Source organism: Lactuca saligna, chromosome 7 (assembly GCF_052625555.1).
Source record: "Lactuca saligna cultivar CGN05327 chromosome 7, ASM5262555v1, whole genome shotgun sequence".
NCBI classification, from domain to species: Eukaryota; Viridiplantae; Streptophyta; class Magnoliopsida; order Asterales; family Asteraceae; genus Lactuca; species Lactuca saligna.
In genome coordinates this window covers 157864100-157882866 of record NC_136423.1, presented here as the reverse complement: position 1 = coordinate 157882866, position 18767 = coordinate 157864100, and the positions used below count along the sequence as shown (strand labels likewise).

Below are 18767 nucleotides of genomic sequence, written 5' to 3'. Positions count from 1 at the left end.
TTGCCTTGAGCACATGTCTACTGAGTAGGCACGTGTGAGTTGTTATCTGAGTTTACTGAGGAGAGATATACGGGAGGTCGTGGTGAACTCGTCTTACCGGACATTGGCCGAGGTGCAAACCAATGCCCGAAAGAGGGAGATTGAGCTAGAGTTACAGGTCAGGGAAGAGGGAGAGTCCCAGGGGAAGGACCGGAGACCGATTTAGTCGCAGTCGGCAACAAAGCGGGCAAAGCCCGATGATGCGGGAGCTAGGAGCCAGAAGGGCCGTACTTGTGGCAAGTGCGGCGAAAGTCACGAGGGATCATGTCGGGCATGGAATTGCTACAAATGTGGCAAAGAGGGGCACATGGCGAAGGATTACCCCATTGGGTTTCCAGTTTGTTTTCACTACAACCAGACCGGCCATCGGAAGTCCGAGTTCCCTCAGATTGTTCAGGGATCAGCCTAGGGTTCCACTCTTGTTGCTTTGCGTGCTACTGATAGTCGGCCGGTGAAGGCTGAGGCTCCGAGGGCTCGTAGGAGAGCTTTTTAGATGACATAAGAGGAGGTCTGCGCAGCATCTGATGTCATGACCGGTACGTATTTCCTTATTTATATTATTTTGAGATTTGTTGTGCTTATTTTGAAATATATTTAGGTACATAGAACGATATTCTCTAGAGATTCCCCAATGGAAGTGGGAGCATATTTCCATGGATTTTATCACCAAATTACCAAGAACCGCGCGAGGTGTCGACACAATATGGGTAATTGTGGACCAGTTGACGAAGAGTGCTCACTTCCTTGCTATCAGTGAGAGCTCTTCTGCAGAGAGATTGGCCTAGATTTATATGAGAGAGGTGGTGGCACGGCATGGAGTGCCGACATTGACAGTGTCAAATCGGGATGTGTGTTTTACTTCCAGATTTTGGAAGAGGTTTCATGAGGATTTGGGTACCCGATTTCACTTTAGTACCTCATACCACCCACAGACTGACAGGCGGAGTGAGCGGACGATTCAGACGCTTGAGGACATGCTGTGAGCATATGTTATGGACTTCGGAGGGAGTTGGGATACCTATTTGCCCTTGGCTAAGTTTTCTTATAACAACATCCACCATTCCAGTATTGGTATGCCTCCCTCTGAGCTCTTATATAGGAGGAGGTGTCGGACACCCATTTGTTGGGGAGACGTAGGGCAAAGAGTGATGGGTAGCACCGAGATAGTGCTCATGATGACTGAGCAGATTCGGCAGGTTAGACAGAGGTTACTGACAGCTCAGAGTCGCCAGAAAAGTTACGCAGATCGGCGGAGATCTGAGCTTGAGTTCCAGGTTGGAGATTTTGGCCTCCTGAAGGTATCCCCGTAGAAGGGGTGATCCGATTCAGGAAGAGGGGAAAGTTGGGTCCCAGATATATCAGTCCTTTCAGAGTAACTACCAGAGTGAGGAAGGTAGCTTATCGATTGGAGCTACCTGCAGAGTTGAGCCAGATTCACAACACCTTCCACGTGTCTCAGATGAGGAAGTGTGTAGTCGATGAGATGGAGGTGGTACCCTTAGAGGACATTCAAGTTGATGCTATCCTCAATTACATTGAGAAACTGATAGCAATTTTAGATAGTAAAGTTAAGACCTTGAGGAAAAAGGAGGTGCGACTGGTTAAGGTGTAGTGGGAGCACCATAGGGGATCCGAGTGGACTTGGGAGCCAGAGTCTGAGATGGGCGAGCAGTACCTAGAGTTGTTTTCGAAGCATAACTTCGAGGGCGAAGTCTGATTCTAGTGGGAGGGGGGGAATTGTAACATCTCGACTCCCAGGTCCAAGATTTATTTAGCTACGGAGTATCTTTTATGCTTAAGACCCTAAATGGAGTTTGTTTTGGCATTTCAAGCCCTAAGTGCCACGCATGGATGTAAAGATTGTAGATTTACGTTGTATTTCATCTTTGGGAGGCTAGATCTGAAGTTTGGGATTGTAAATATGCCTTAAAACGTCTGAATGAGAAATAGGACTTAAGGGACTCGCTGAGTTGATGAGCCAACTCGACGAGTCGACTAGAGTTTTCCCCGATGAGTCTGGACATGAGTAACTCGGCGAGTTGATGAGATAACTCGACGAGTTAAGTTGGGTTTTCACGAGTTTTGTAAAGGAATAAGGGGACTCCACGAGTCACATAGATGCACTTGACGAGTCGGGTCAACATGGACTGTTTACTTGAGTCTTGACTTTAGTTGACTGTAGGGTTTGGTCAAGATAGGTTATACGGAGACCATGGAGGGGTAGAATGGTCTTTTATACATTCCAGGAGCTAGGGAGAAAGAGAATAGCCATTGGTCATTTAGAGTTGTGAATGGAGTGTTAATTAGAGATAATTATCATATGTGTTAGGCGGAGGCTAGATCGGTGATTCGTGTACAAGGTTTATTTGCTTGCTTACGAGGTGAGTCTTCTCACTATACTTACCTAGAGTGGTAATATTTGTGTGACCGGAGGGTCTTACGTGCTTATATTGAGTAGTGTGATATCCTGCATTATGTATTTGTGATTTATGTTGTGTATTATTCTGAGCTTACTGAGTTAGGACCAGAGGGTCCACCCGAGTTGTGGGACCGGAGGGTTCCACTGAGACACATTGACCAGAGGGTCTTATTTCAGTATGGCCATGAGAGGCTAATGAGATGTGTATGGTATTTTGGGTAACTCGCTAAGCTTTGTGCTTACCGTGTTATGTGTTATGTATTTCGTGTACTTCTCAGGATCATGGGAAGGCATCGGCTTGATTGTACACACAAGGCGAAGTTATGTTTTGAGGATCCTGGATTGTGTTTAAACAATTTATGAGCATATGTTTTTGATAAATTGTCATTTTGGTGATTTGTGAACTATGATTATGATAATTATTTGATTGTACACACGAGGCGGAGTTATGTTTTGAGGATCCTGGATTGTGTTTAAACAATTTATGAACATGTGTTTTTGATAAATTGTCATTTTGGTGATTTGTGAACTATGATTATGAGAATTATTTGATTTTTAAAAAAATGAAATTTTTTTTTGAAAATTGACGGTGTTACATATGTGCCCCCAATATTATTTTTCCAAACAGTATTTATAGAGAGATAGAAGGCTCCAACATATATAATCACTTATAAAACCGTGTTTATAAAATAAACTAACAAGTAATCAATAAATTTTATTTCTTGTTTTAAATTCAATCGATTGTATTGAAAATAGGATCATAAAATCCATATACAAATAAGTACAAACGTGACCAGATCCACCCCGAAGTGGTAGTTGCATAAGAAGGCACAAAGACTATCACAATATCATACCTTTTTATGATACTTGCAATTTAACTAATAGGAAGATATTTATGAACATCATGATCCATAGTTTTGATTCATGCCACTTTTTAATTTAGCTAAAGAAGAATTATATGATTAATTATGAGGGTAAACTATTGAGGTGGATGTAGCTAGGTTGGTGATGAAATTTCAAGACCTGAGTTTTATTCCGAAAAATTGTAATCCAGTCTTTAAGCTCTCGTTGTTAAAGTTTAAGATTCGGAGTGCGTTAAGATTATGAAATTATTGGTATATTTTCGGCTAAAACCGGTTACAAAAAATTGTAATCCAGTCTTTAAGCTCTCGTTCTTAAAGTTTAAGATTCGGAGTGCGTTAAGATTATGAAATTATTGGTATATTTTCGGCTAAAACCGGTTACATGAGATTTCACTAAAAGCCTTCAAATGACATAACGAAAATAGCAAAAAAGTGTAGTAAATATATTTTTGTTGAGCGATACGTCCTAATGTCCTACCTATGTTATTTTTTGCCTGAATAGCTAAAGGCATTAAATTATTGTAAAGTGTAGTAAACTAAAGATAGAGAAAATTTTGAAGATGGAATAAAATAGAAAGGGGGGGTTCACTTGAAAGTTGAAAGTGAATAAGTGTTAAGTGATGACAAGTTGTGTTCTAAAATGGTCCACTAAGGGAAAAGGGACACATTTGGTGACGGCAAATTAAAGTGATATTGTTTGATTACATATCTATTTTTTTTTTAATTTTATGTTCATATTATCCATAAATATGTTATTTTAAATTTATTTGCAATAAGAAATATTTAGATATAGATATACAAAAGATATATTCTTATATGTTAACAGGACACTATAAACTAAAAGTTTTTCTAAATATGCATGCATTTCTTACCCATACACATGCTTCATAAATACATACACCATGAACATAATATCGTACATGTAATAATGAAACTCCGAAAAAACTTTCAGTGTAAATATATACATTATATTATATATATTGTATGTGTTAAATTAGAGCAAAACGCACCTTATTTTGCCTTTCACAGTCGCAAATATACAAATGTAAAGAAATGTTTTAAAATGATGATGTTTGTTGCCCTCATTATATACATATATAATGCAACTACTTCTAGTTTTTTTATTTTAATAAAAGAGTAACTAATAAAAGGCAATCATATTATATGCCATGCATGTCAGCATGTGTACCTTTGTGCATTATGATGTATTATAGATTCATAAAGTACCTATAACCATTAATAATTGTGTGGATGAGAAAAGTAACGAACATGTATGCATATATATGATAACTATCTTTATCAAAATACAAAATATTCATATAACAAAAATGATCATACACGCTAACTTTTTTCGGGATTATGTCATCGATCATGAAGCATGTCCCCACCCTATCAATTGATATACGGATTTTCATATTTAATTATGATAATACTTGTGATATTTAATGTTTTTTGTATGTGTCTTCAGGGCACATATTAGAAATTTTCATTGATATATTTCTTTGTGAGTTGAGGGATAGTGAAATACATGTTTTCTAAACGATAGATACATGGGTGAGAATCACAACTATATACTTGGAACTTAAGCTATACAGTTATACCTACCAGTTTCAAAACCGAAACCAATGCTATTTGTTTAGGCTCCTAATTCTAAAGTTAGGAACTGAATGGAATCAATTCCGATTCCAGTTTTGTAATTGAAATCGGTTATGATTCCTATTTTACATTTTAGAATTTTTAACACTTAAGTGCTCACAATGTATCATAGATCTAAGATGTTATCCAAACAAGACAAAGATTGTACCTTTTATGTTAATATAAGAAAAAGAAGAGTATCAATGTCTAGCATGTCCTCACTTAGTGCCAAACAATATTATTTTGGTATTTAGCAACGTGAGAAAACAACAATCTATTTCTTTGACAGCAGAAAAAACAAAAAAAACAAAATATAGGTGTTTGGGCATTGATTTTGAGAGAGAATTTTTTTTCTTTAAAAAGTGATAAATGGAGGACTATCATGAACTCTTCTTTTTATAAACATACGATAGTTTGCTACTTCTCTTTCCTGCTCAAAGTACCTATCTCCTTTGCCCCCTTTCTCCCTAAACTGCGGTTTGAGTGTAATTCAGAGCCATGTTAGATTCCTTCATCTGTCAATCATCGATTCACCTTCATATAATTGGTTTCATCCTCCATAATTGCTGCTTCTGACTTCTGACACTCTAAATGTCTCGTTTTTCTTCACTCTTCTTCCTCGATAACTCCCCTGTTTACACAGCTCCGACCTCGGAATTCAACTTTAATGGTGTCTGGAAAGGTGGGTCAATTGTTTGATTGAAGATTATACGGTTCCCATGCCCAAATCACGACTTGGGTAAGTTTTCTTGAAATTTTATTCGTTGATTGACCTTGTTTGTAATGATTTACTGTAGATTACCTAATTTTATTGAGCAATTTCAACCTGGGTTTTGTGCATATTGAAGATTGAAGCTTTCTGCAACTGGGTTTTATAACGAATTTTGCAATGCAAGCATCTGATTACAATAGATCCGCTATATCCAACGCTTTTTACTGTCAATCGATGCAAGAATTCGATTCGTTTTATAAGCCCCAAGCTCAGTGTTTAAATGATCTCAGCCGTGGGACCAATTACTTGGCCAAATCGGAACCCTACTGCACCCTCGAATCCTCCTCCGCTAACGGCAGTTGCACCACCATGTACTACTCGCCCTCCACTCTCTCTTCCTCGCAGAACGAACCTCATTCCCCTGATGTAAACAATTTCAGGTATAAATTGCGCCAGTTAGAGACTGTAATGCTCGGAGATTCAGATTTCGAAGATGATGCCGGAAACGGGAGATCATTCGCCGGCGGTGTAGTAGACTTGCCGGATTTAGAAATTTGGAAAGAGATGATGGTGGGTTTTCCAAGACGAGACCTGAAACAAGTCCTCATTGCTTGTGCTAAATCCGTTTCCAATAACGATTTCTCAAAAGCCCAATTGTTGATATCGGAGCTCCGGCAAATGGTGTCAGTCGCCGGAGAACCAATCCAGAGGCTGGGTGCATACATGTTGGAAGGACTAGTAGCTAGACTTTCTTCCTCGGGCAGCACAATCTACCGGTCAGATCCTCCATTAAACACACACACTCTATACGAAATCTGCCCGTACTTCAAATTCGGGTACATGTCAGCAAACGGTGCAATAGCAGAAGCGATGAAAAACGAAAAACGCGTCCACATCATCGACTTCCACATCGCACACGGGACCCAATGGGTCCCACTGATCCAGGCATTTGCAAAGAGACCTGGCGGTCCCCCGCATATCCGGATCACGGGATTCCACAACTTTACAAGTGAATTGGGTCCCGTTGGCAAAAGGCTATGTAGGCTTGCAAAAGCCTACAATGTGCCTTTTGAGTTTCATACTGAATCCGGGCCTGAAAATTTTCAGGCCCGACCAGGTGAATCACTAGCAGTAAATTTCGCTTTTGTTTTACATCAAATGCCGGACGAGAGTGTGAGTATCCGGAATCATAGAGACCGGGTGTTGAGGCTTGTAAAGAGTATGAAGCCAAAGGTTGTAACCCTAGTCGAGCAAGAATCTAACACAAATACTGCCCCGTTTTATCCTCGGTTTCTTGAAGCTCTCGATTATTATAACGCGATGTTTGAGTCGATTGACATCACGTTGCCACGTCATCACAAGGAAAGGATAAATATCGAGCAACATTGTTTGGCCCGTGATGTTGTAAACATTATAGCGTGTGAGGGGGGTGAACGTGTTGAAAGGCATGAGCTTTTGGGGAAGTGGAAGTTGCGATTCGGTATGGCAGGGTTTAGCCCGAGCCCGATGAGCCCCTTGGTGAACCAAACGATCAAACGGTTGTTAAAGAATTATAGTGAGAGATATAGACTTGAAGAAAGAGATGGAGCTTTGTATCTTGGATGGATGAACCGAGATTTAGTCGCTTCTTGTGCTTGGAAGTGATCAAATGTCTCCTTTTTATAACTTTCGGTAAGTTAGAACGAAATGTAACCGAGACAAGTTTTTTAATGAATCAATGATTATATATTGATCTATATTTTGAGCTATGATACTTCAATTCTATTTGTATTGAACGAGATAAATAATCATTTTACCCTTACATTAAAAAACAAATTTCACAATACTCATCAATTTTAACATGAAAGGGTGTGAAGAAAATAGAAGAAAAACATATAAGTAAAATATTGGTATTCCACATCTTTTGTTCCTGAGAGTCTAGTGGCTAAGGAGTGGTATTCTATATAATAAGTAGGGTTTAAAACACTGACATATCTAAAATATTGTTATTATTTCAGAATTCGCCTGTAAAACATTTTTTATTTTTTTATAATGTTTCGTTCTTGGTTAACAAAAGTGTTTGGGGACAAAAGAAGGGTCTAAAGAGAAGGGTACAGCCTTATTCTGGTGTTGTTTGGCATGAGGAGGACATTCGTAAGAACACAAAACAAAGTAAAGTGTTGACCAGAAAAAGGTCAACATGAAGATTTGAAGACAAACCCATGTGTGAGCTTCTTGGGGACTTGAATGTTTTGTTGACTGGTATCTATCTATCTGAAACCAGGCGGTGCCGGCCAAATTGGTCAACACTATCCACCTAGAACCACCATATATGGTCCATGGTTTCATAAGCATTTAAAATAAATATAAAAAGTAAAAATCTTATAGTAATACATGACAAGTCATTAGAATGTCACGATTATGACTTGTAAACCAATGTGACGTATACCTACCAATGGGTACACTAAAAGCAAGTTAGTAGTGTGATATGATATATCTCCCATTGATTTTGCTATATGCTTACGCTTGGACATATTATTTGTGTGATAAAATAATCTTGAAAAAAGGTTTGTTTAGTTATATTATATGTGTGATAGAATAATCTTGATAAAGGGTTTGTTTTAGTTGTTGAAAAAGGATGATAAAGAGATAAGCAATCCCAACCCTTTCTTTGGTTAAAATATTCTTCTTTATTAATAAAAGAATTTAATAGTGTATGTAGAAGTTGCATGACTTGATAATGTGTAGAAAATAGGGGTATGGTCTAAAGGTCGTTAGTGGGCTCCTATTGGGGGTGTATGTAAGCCGGGGTGAGCTAAAAAGATTGTGTTTTGACGTTTTTTGAAAGTTTAGTAATATATGTTCTGTTCTTTTTTAAAAATCAAGTTTAGATTGTATTTTGTTACTGAGTCATGACCCGTCAAGTTTAAGTGTCATGTGTAAAGATCAAAGTAAAATTATGAAAATCTTCTACATAAATTAAGAACATTCTAGAAATAACACACAATGGAAGAAAGAACAATACAATTGTTCAAGAAAACCAAAATGAAATGTATTTATGATTTTCAAGATGTCTATGAAGAAACCTTAAGTGGGAGTGGTAGCATTTAGTAGCATGTGTTAAAACATTGACACGTCATATTTTTATAGACATCTAAGTATAATATTATGATATAGAGTAGTGATGTGTTTAGAAGGTACACACTTTTTTGCTTAAATCAAATAAATTTTTATTTAAATATTTAAATGAAATAAACTATAAAATGATACAAGTTGCTAAAGCTGAAGTTAATTATATGGTACAAGTTACAAGTATTTGAAACAGAAATAGTCAAATGGTCAAATAGGGACCAGGGACCACCAGTGTTACTCTCATTCTTCTCCTTCATCTCGCCAAGCAACTTGCGAGCCAATCTTAATGCAGGTGCTTAGCACATATGTAAGAAATGGTAGCAAGGTCTTAACGATGGTGATGATGAAGTTGGCGAGCCACTCTGTGGACATCAATTTTCTCCAATTAACTTCGAAATAAACAAAGAAAAAACAGAAATTATAGTAATGTCATAAAAAAAACATAACAAATGAAAATAAAAATAAAAAGTAAGAGTTCCAAGATTAGGGGGAATTAAAGTTAAGACCATAAGTGGAGGAATTTAATGATGATAAGTGGGAAAATTGCATTTGGCTACCTGTCAAAAGATCCGATATTGTGCACTGCGTTTTGGCACGATGATGTATTTGTTTTTTGTTTTGCTGTTTCTAAAATTAATAATTAGTTTTCAATAAGGATAATGACTTAAAACGGTAATATATTTTTTGATTTGTACACAATTTGTCATTGAGTTTTTTTTTCTTCCGTATTTACCTCCTTCAACTTGTTAAATTGTACACATTCAGTCCTTATGACCGGTACTCCAGGTTAACCGGAAAAAATAACTTAATATGGTAATATATTTCTCATTTTGTACACATTTAATACTTAATATTTTTGAACATATTTAGCACTTAATATTTTTTTGTTTCAAAATAAGTCATTTTTGTTTTTGTACTCATTCAATACGTATGAATGATTTTTTTAGGTTTTCTCACAACATCTTACATATGACAATTATTGATGAGGTGTTTGAGGCTGTTGATGCTTATGTCTATCACGATCTCGAGTGTTTCTTGCGTAGGCCTTGTGGTTTGGCTTGGGTCTTGTATTTTGAATTTCATAAATTCTTCATATGATATCAGATTTTAAAGATCTTTATATCCATGTGTTCGTTTTTTAGTTTACTACAACTTTTGTTAAGATTACTCCCATTAAAACGTAATGTATTTTTACTTACGATTTTATTATTAAAAAAAACAAAAAACATTATTACATGCATTCATAAAAAAAACGTATAGGTATAAAGATCGTAAGTATAAATATTATATTTTAACGGGAGCAATCTAAATGAAAGTTGTAGTCAAGATCACGATGGACATAAGCATCAAACGCCTCATTAATGAATGTATCACGTAAGATATCGTGAGAAAAAACTAAAGAAATCATTCATAAGTACTAAATGAGTACAAAAGCAAAATTGACTTATTTTGCAACAAAAATTAAAATATTAAGGACTAAATGTGTACAAAAATATTAAAGACTAAATGTGTACAAAATGAGAAATATATTACTCTGTTGAGTCATTTTTACCGGCTAACCTGAAGTAGCCAATCATAAGAACTAAATGTGTACAATTTAACAAGCTGAAGGGGTAAATGTGGATAAAAAAAACTCAGTGACTAAATGTGTACAAATTAAAAAAATGTATTACACTTTTAAGTGATTATCCATTTTCAATATCAACCCTTACAATCTATTTTTATAATAAAATCAAGAAAACACATAAAAACCAAATAAATGCACATTATAATTTATAATTTATATATTATTTATGTTGTAGTCGGTTCAGTTAATATAGGGTCGGTTTCCCCATCAAACCGAAAAAGAAACATTAGATTTCGGTTATCAAAAAAAAACTAAGACAAACAGTTTAAAAAATAGTTCGGTTTTATCGATTATTTCAGTTTTGTTTCAGTTTTTTTGTTATTATATTCAAACCTAGTCAGCGATATAAGCATAATCATTAATCTTCCGCAAAATCTTGTAAGGACCATTCTCCCGCTAACTTAGCTGGTTGAATGTACCTGCCCGAAAACTCTTTTTATATAGGCGTGCCATTACCCTATCTCCTGCTTCAAAATAGTTTTGAACGCATATGTGTATTGGTCGTTACCTTATACTTTACATTAGCTTGGGAAATCTTTGCTCGCACCTCTTCATGAGTTTTCTTTATGTCTTCAATTAGTTTGTTATCTATGTTGTCAATCTTCCATGGAAATTCGACGAAGTCTACAACTTGTGGTAGGGAAGTTTTGTATACCACAACAAAGGTGAAGCTCCTTTTGAACTATGAATGGCATTATTGTAGGCTAATTTAGCTTGAACTAGGGTTACATCCCATATTTTTGGTTTCTGCTTACGTAAGCATCAAAAACTTTTTTTTAAGTGTTCGATTGACAACTTCGATTTACCTATCATATTATGGGTGAGAAATGTTATTGAAGTTTAGTTCTGCCCCAAAACGTCGCCAAGCAATTAACCAAATGTAAGTTAAACACTTATTGTCTGGATCAAATTCGATTAGATGTGATTGAATGGGTGACATCATGCAGACGAACAACCTATATGGATACCTTATTTATGTATCATATATATATATATATATATATATATATATATATATATATATATATATATATATATATATATATATATATATATATATATATATATATATATATATATATATATATATATATTAGCTACCAATCTTACCTAGTCCGAGAAAATTGACGGTATTGTCATTTTCAATCATTTATTAGGATGAGAAGAGCAAAAACGAATTATTATGATGTCTTTTTTGGTCATTTTCATGATGATTATCATTGATCACTTCTAACAAATGAAAACTCATAGGATTTATACCTTATTTATGTAACATATCTATATTAGCTACCAATCTTACTTGGTCCGAGAAAATTGACGGTATTATCATTTTCAATCATTTATTAGGATGAGGAGAGCAAAAACAAATTATTATGATGTCTTTTTTGATCATTTTCCTGATGATTATCATTGATCACTTCTAACAAATTAAAACTCAGAGGTTTTAATTGTATAAATCCAAGATCTTGTGGTTAGTGGTCTATTAGTGCTTTCTTAAGAAAATTGTTTTCGTATACATCACATTTTAATTTTCATTTCTAACATTTGGAAGTGGTGTCAAGCTCAAATAATATTCAATAATCTTTTTAAAATTATTCAAAGTTTCGTGATAATATATTATTTTGTTTTGGAAATTTACAAATGATATCATAAAAATATCAAAGATCTAATGGTTTAGATTCTCTTGACGGTAGAATGTAGATTCATAATGCCCATATAAAAGTCCATTTTGAAGCAACAACTTCTTTCCACTAATACATACACCATTATCACTTTCCGAGGATCAATATTTTCTTCAAAATGCATCATGCCTTTCCCTCATGAAATCACATGATCAAAGAAATAAAAAAAGGCCCACTGATTTCACTATCCAAATGATTAAAAGCAAGGCCTAGGAAACTAAACATTAACCGAGTAAATAAACCTATCATTAATCCAAAATTAACCCCTAAAAATGATTATTAGCTTCCCTACCACCATATGCTACAAGTTCTTAAACTGTACTGATTACTGTCAATACAAAGCAAAAGTATATAATAAATAAAGAATTAATCATAAAAATGATCAAATATAAGGTGTCAAATCACAATATTCCTTATTTCTTTTTTAACAATTATCTCAAAATGGCTATGTATATCGTGAATCCGTAAATGGGATCTTGAGATATAACTTTTTTTCAAATGTTACAAATTTTCTGACAAAAGTTATATATCAAAGTGTTTGCATGCTGCCATTGGTTATGGAAGGCCTATACATTCCCATTGTGGTGCTAATGTTGGTAGTTCTGATTTTGTTATATCTCGTTTTATTTTTCTTTGTTCATCACGTTATCTTTATTGGAGAGCAGACCCAAGAAAATGTTACGAATATTATTGTAGTGTTTACATAATAATGTTAGCTTTCAATTGTGCTGATTTACTATTTCTAGTAGCTTCCTCGTTACTTTTTAACATAATTCAACCATTCAAGAAAAACTATTTGCATGTTGCGAGACGTTTGCAACAAGCAACGGTTTAAACATTATGACTATATTTTCCTAATATAAAAAGATGCAATTTCACCATGTCCATCCAATGTCTACAAACTCCTCCGATGATGGTAAAATGTATAGGGTCAATTGTAGAATTTGAAACATGTTATTTACTGAGGTGGTGTATATATATATATATATATATATATATATATATATATATATATATATATATATATATATATATATATATATATATATATATATATATATATATATATATATATATATATATATATATATATATATATATATATGCCAGAGAAGCTTCTAAACCTCTTATGTCTACCTGGAGCAAACATTTCAATCTGCATATTGCTTGTTTTTTAGAAAACCACAAACCTAAAAAAAAAAATAAAAAAAAATAAAAAATAAAAAAAAATTAGAAGACTACTGACCAAAAATGGTATGTGCATATTCTTGTTGAAAGAGATATGGGTCAAGGTTCGAAAGTCTTCTAAGCTCTTCTAAGGCAAAAAGAAAAAAATATCTTACAAATGTACATGATTTGCTGAAATCTTAAAATGGTGTTCTAAATAATTAAAATCCAATGTTATTGTTGATGAAAATGACATTCTAACTTCAATTAAATGTTTGATGAAATAGTGTTCATACCTAATTTTTATATGTTTTTTTGACAATCAAAAATAAAAGAGAAACAACATTGGTCAATTGTCAAGTGTTTATATAAAATGCTTATAGCAAACTTGCATTGAAAAAATAAACATGGTCTATACAAAAAGATGAGTTTGCATAAAGATTCAAAGGCTACATCTTCAAAAACTGTTTCATTACCCTTTCTAGAACTTTATGCAACTTTGTTTGATAGTGTAATAGTGATATTAAGAGGGTGTTTGGTTTAATTTTTAAAATGACTTTTGATTTTATCTTTTAGAAAAAATCAACAAGATGTTTGGTAAGTGAAAAAGACTTTTGTAAATGACTTTTCCAATAGAGTAGTTTGAGTTTTTTTAAAAGTCACGATTACCTGACTTTTTCTAACTTTTCACCAGCTAAAAATATTAAATTACCAGTATACCCCCATCTACCCTAATTAATTCATTCACAGATTAGCGATTCCCTCATTCTCGTTCTCTCCGCTCACTCACTATTCTCTCTCGCATCGCATCTCGACCTGCAACATCATCCGGCGACCTTCAACACCGGCCTTTCTCCATCTCCGATCAGGTTTGTTTTTTTTTTCAGTCGATTTCCGATCTCCTGTCTATTTCCGATTTTCAGTAGAAAAGATATGTTGTGAAATTGATGAAATATTTCCCGATTTCTGAAATTGATGAAATATTTGCCGATTTTCTAAAATTGATGAAATATTTCCTGATTTTCTAAAATTGATATGCTGAAATTGATATTCCTGCCTATTTCTGATTTTCTTGCATCTCTAATAGTGATGTTCCTCCCGATTTCTAAAATTAGTATGTTGTGAAATAGTGATTATTCTGTGAACTTGATGAAATACAAATTAACAATTAGTGAATTGGTGAAATATGAAGATGATGATATGTTGTGAATTAACAATATGTGAACTTGATGAAATATGAACTAACAATTTTGTGAACTTGATGATATGCTGTCATATTCTATTTTTTCTATTTTGATTAGAATTTTGATAAATTAATGAAATCATTTAGGAAGGTTAATGAAATTTGTTTGTTGCCTAAATGTTGATAATATATGTAATTCATAGATAATGGATGAAAACAACACTATAATTGTTGATTATGAAACATCTTTAAAAATGAAAAAACCAAAATTTGGGTAGGATAATCCTAGCTTCATGGTGTTTGTTGATTCGTGCTTGATTGAACAAAAAAGGCCATAAACCTGGTACTTCCTTTGATAAAGTTGGGTGGGAAAAAATAAAAAAATGCATTAAGGAGAAAACAGGTTATAGCCTTGAAAAAAAACAACTAACAAACAAATAGGAGAACATGAAAAAATAGTGGAAACTTTATGACCGCTTAATGAGGCTTGAAACCGGACTTAGTGGGACGAGAAGCCTAGTAGATGCGTCCCCTGAGTGGTGAGAGGAGAAAATAAAGGTATGATTACTATTCTTTTTAATTATTTTAAATTATGATTGCATATAGATTGAACATATTTGATATACAATATCTTTTTGTCTTGCAAGAGGATAAATATTATGCCAAATTTAGGAACACAGATTTAAGCATATTTGATTAGAAATATGCTACTTTGTTCCGGGATTCTGTTGCAGTTGGAGATCAGACTATGACTCCATTACAATTTCAAAACAATAGTAATCTAAATAAAGAAAATATGGAGGGCAAAGGAGATAGTGATGAAATCAATTTAGATGATGATGAGCCTCTTTTTACTAGTCTCCATGAAAGTAGTTCAAGTAAAAGGAAGAGGTCTAAGTCTGTTTCCAACAACCGTCCAACCAAGAGTAAAAGTTCAATTTATGAAGAAAAAGTTGATACTTTATTGGATGCCATATCATCAAAAAGCACACAAACTTATCCACAAAATAATTTGTCCCTAACAATAGCAGATTACGTGGCCATTGTCATCAAGTTCCCCGATTTTCATGAAGGGTCCAACGAATTTTCACAAGCATTGCTTGTCTTCACCAAAAAGCAAAATCGTGAAGCTTTTATGTTTCCAACGACCGACAAAGCAAATATAAAGTTTCTTAAGTTACTTATGAAATAATGATTTAGCAATATGTGTTATGCTTTGACATTTATGTGTTATCCTTTGACAATATGTGTTATGCTTTGACATTAAGTTTTATGTTTTGACATTATGTGTTGTCCTTTGACATTATGTATTTGACTTTTTAATATTATGTGTTATTGTTTGTCTTTATGTTATGTGTTAATGGTTGACATCTTTTTATTTGTATTATGTAGGATGGATAGTGATGATTCTAATTCATCCAATGATAAAGAAGAATGTGAAATGGAAGAGGATAGAGAATTTGAAATGTTATGTGGATTAGCTTTGCAAGGGATAATACTCGCTCGTAACTTACGTACGTCATGTCACACTTCAGACCGCACAGGGCACATGTTTATTATTAAAGTACTAAATGGGCATCCTAGACTCAACGTACCGGTTTTTAGACAGTTATGCATAGATCTTGCTACAAATTACGGGCTACAACAAACATGAAAAGTATCTATTGAGGAGTCTTTAAGAATATTCTTGATGACTTTGGCTCAAGGGTGTAGTAATAGATTTGTGCAAGAATTTTTTAATCATTCGAGGGAAACGATTCACATGCATTTCCATATAGTTTTGGAAGCCGTGCTAAAACTGAGTGCCAACATCATCAATCCAGACGCAAACTATAATGATGATGCTCCTGAATATATATTAAATAAGCCTCGGTATTATCCAATGTTCAAGGTATTATCCAATGTTTATTCTCTTGGTAGTCAAACTTTAACAAATTATTTATTTATGATATATTTTTGAATTTGAAGGATTGCATTGGTACTATAGATGGGACACACGTCAAGGCATCGATTCCACAAAAAAGATGAAGTGAAGTACATTGGTCGAAAGGGATATGCAACACAAAATATAATGGTTGTTTGTGATTTTAACATGTGTTTTACATTTGTTTGGGCCGGTTAGAAGGGGACTGCAAATGATACAAGAATTTTTAATGAAACCTTAGAAAGACTAGATCTTAATTTTCATTATCCAACCGGTGGTTAGTATTTTTTTTTTTTTTTTTGAACACAAGTTTTATGTTTTTACTACTTGTTTGAAACGAATAATAAATGTTTGTTTTATTTACAAATAAATATTACGTTGTTGATGTCGGATATCCAAATACGAGATGGTATCTTGCTCCATATAAAGGCACAAATATTCGTTATCATTTACCAGATTTTCGACGTGGACACACGGTTGCTATTCGTGAACCTCGTGGATCGAAAGACAAATTTAACTATCTCCACTCACCATTGCGAAATATCATTGAACGAACTTTTGGAGATTGGAAAGGTAGGTGGGCGTTATTAAGAGACATGCATGTTAATTACAAGTACAAGAACCAAGTGAGAATTGTGATAGCATCGATGGCGATCCATAACTACATCAGAAAATTCGGTATGTCCGATGAAGCGTTTAATGGTGCACAACAAGAATCCTACAATTCCTTACGAGGTGATACCGATAGTGATGTTTACAAAGAATGTCCAAATACACGTCGCACGAGCAATGATGATTTATATATGACAGCGATACAGGATATTATTGCACAATATATAATCACATTGCGAAGATGAATGTAATATTATCTATGATATTTTTTTATGAATTATCTAGAATTTGTATGAATGTAATTTTAATATTGTTATGGTCTAATCCAAAAAATTATAAATATTTTAATTTGTATGAACGTAAATTGTGTTTTATATTTGTATGAACGTAATTTTAATATTGTCATGGTCTAATACAAAAAATCATCTTATGAATTATTTACAATTTATATAAACATAGTAATTTTAATATTGTCATGGTTTAATCCAAAAAATTAGAAATATTTTAAAAGAAATTTATATTTTATATTTTCTAATAAAATGTTTATAAAATTATGATATGTTTTGAAAAAAAATTAAGTATAAAATAATATATGAAAAGTAGTAAATCAATGTAAATATATAAACATATCCTTTTTAATCATTTATGTAAAAGTTAAACCAAACATTTTAACTTTTTACTTTTTCCCTTTAAAAGTTAATCCAAATACAATTTAAAAAACAACTTTTATAAAAAATCTTTTTACAAAAATGATTTTTGCCCCACAAAAACTAAACCAAACACCCTCTAAAAATTACAAATAAATCTCAAACCAAACAGCTTTACGGAATTGATCATATTTCTCTCATCATGTCCTACCACTTTAAATCATAAACATTCTTTTTCATGGCATAAAAGATGAAGATGGTAAAGAGATGTTTCTGATCTATAATGGTTGAGATGATAAAAAAAAAATGATCCCTTCCGCAATGTTGTTTAGGTTAAGGTTTACTTGCTTACATAAATACTTCTTATTTCTCATTCAATAAAGTAAAAGTATCTGTTTAAAGATTGTATATATGGCTTTGCTTTAAAATAATGTACTTAAGATTATCATAGCATTTTTCTTTCGTTTTTTACTCAAATCCAAACAAACGCTTAAGCATTTAATCATAAAAGCATAAGGAAACAATCGCTTTGATAAACACTACTTGGTCGTGTAATAGGATGGTTAAATCACAAAAGGTTGAGGAATACGAAACGGGATTTGGTCGTGTTTAAAACATCACTTCTTGGAAATTTGATTTTGTACTAAAAAATGTTAACAATTAATAGGCCAAAAAGACATTTTCATGTTAAAATGTTACTACCACATCGAAAACCATATTGACACTGATTATTCTAAATCACATAAGAACCAAAAACAGAGTGGATATTGACACAAAGGCAACAAAAATCATCAACTATTGATGGAATTACCATAAAGTTTCCAAAATGTAAATTGAAATTAAAATCATCATCCCCTTTCAGAATTCAGTAATTACAGATACGCAAGAAAAGTTTTGTAAAAAATCGATAATAAACAAACATCGATTGAGATTTCAAAGTTTCATCGATGCATTTTTATGAAAGATGGAAATCGAGGACAGTCTTCATATTGTTCGAAAAAACTCATCATTTTGATAAAAAAAAAAAAAAAAAAAAAAAAGGAATCAATGATTATTAGTACTAGAATCCACATTCGCAGACAAATACAATACGAATTTGTTATAGCATTTTAAAATATATATATATATATATATATATATATATAT

The 18767-nt window shown here is 33.4% G+C and overlaps 1 protein-coding gene across 3 annotated transcripts; it reads left to right on the top strand.

The window, feature by feature from the left end:
- The first annotated feature begins 5301 nt into the window (after positions 1-5301).
- Positions 5302-7404, top strand: LOC145004871 (scarecrow-like protein 21). Of its 3 annotated transcripts, XM_078963888.1 has the most exons (3): positions 5302-5695; positions 5805-6039; positions 6109-7404. In XM_078963888.1, the coding sequence occupies exons 2-3, from the start codon at positions 5846-5848 to the stop codon at positions 7310-7312; spliced, it is 1398 nt and encodes a 465-aa protein (XP_078820014.1). In that variant the 5' UTR covers positions 5302-5695; positions 5805-5845; the 3' UTR covers positions 7313-7404. The 3 variants fall into 3 exon arrangements, with proteins under 3 accessions (XP_078820014.1, XP_078820013.1, XP_078820012.1); XM_078963887.1 differs by having other exon boundaries at positions 5303-5638; positions 5754-7404; XM_078963886.1 differs by having other exon boundaries at positions 5303-5695; positions 5805-7404.
- The last annotated feature ends 11363 nt before the right edge of the window (positions 7405-18767 follow it).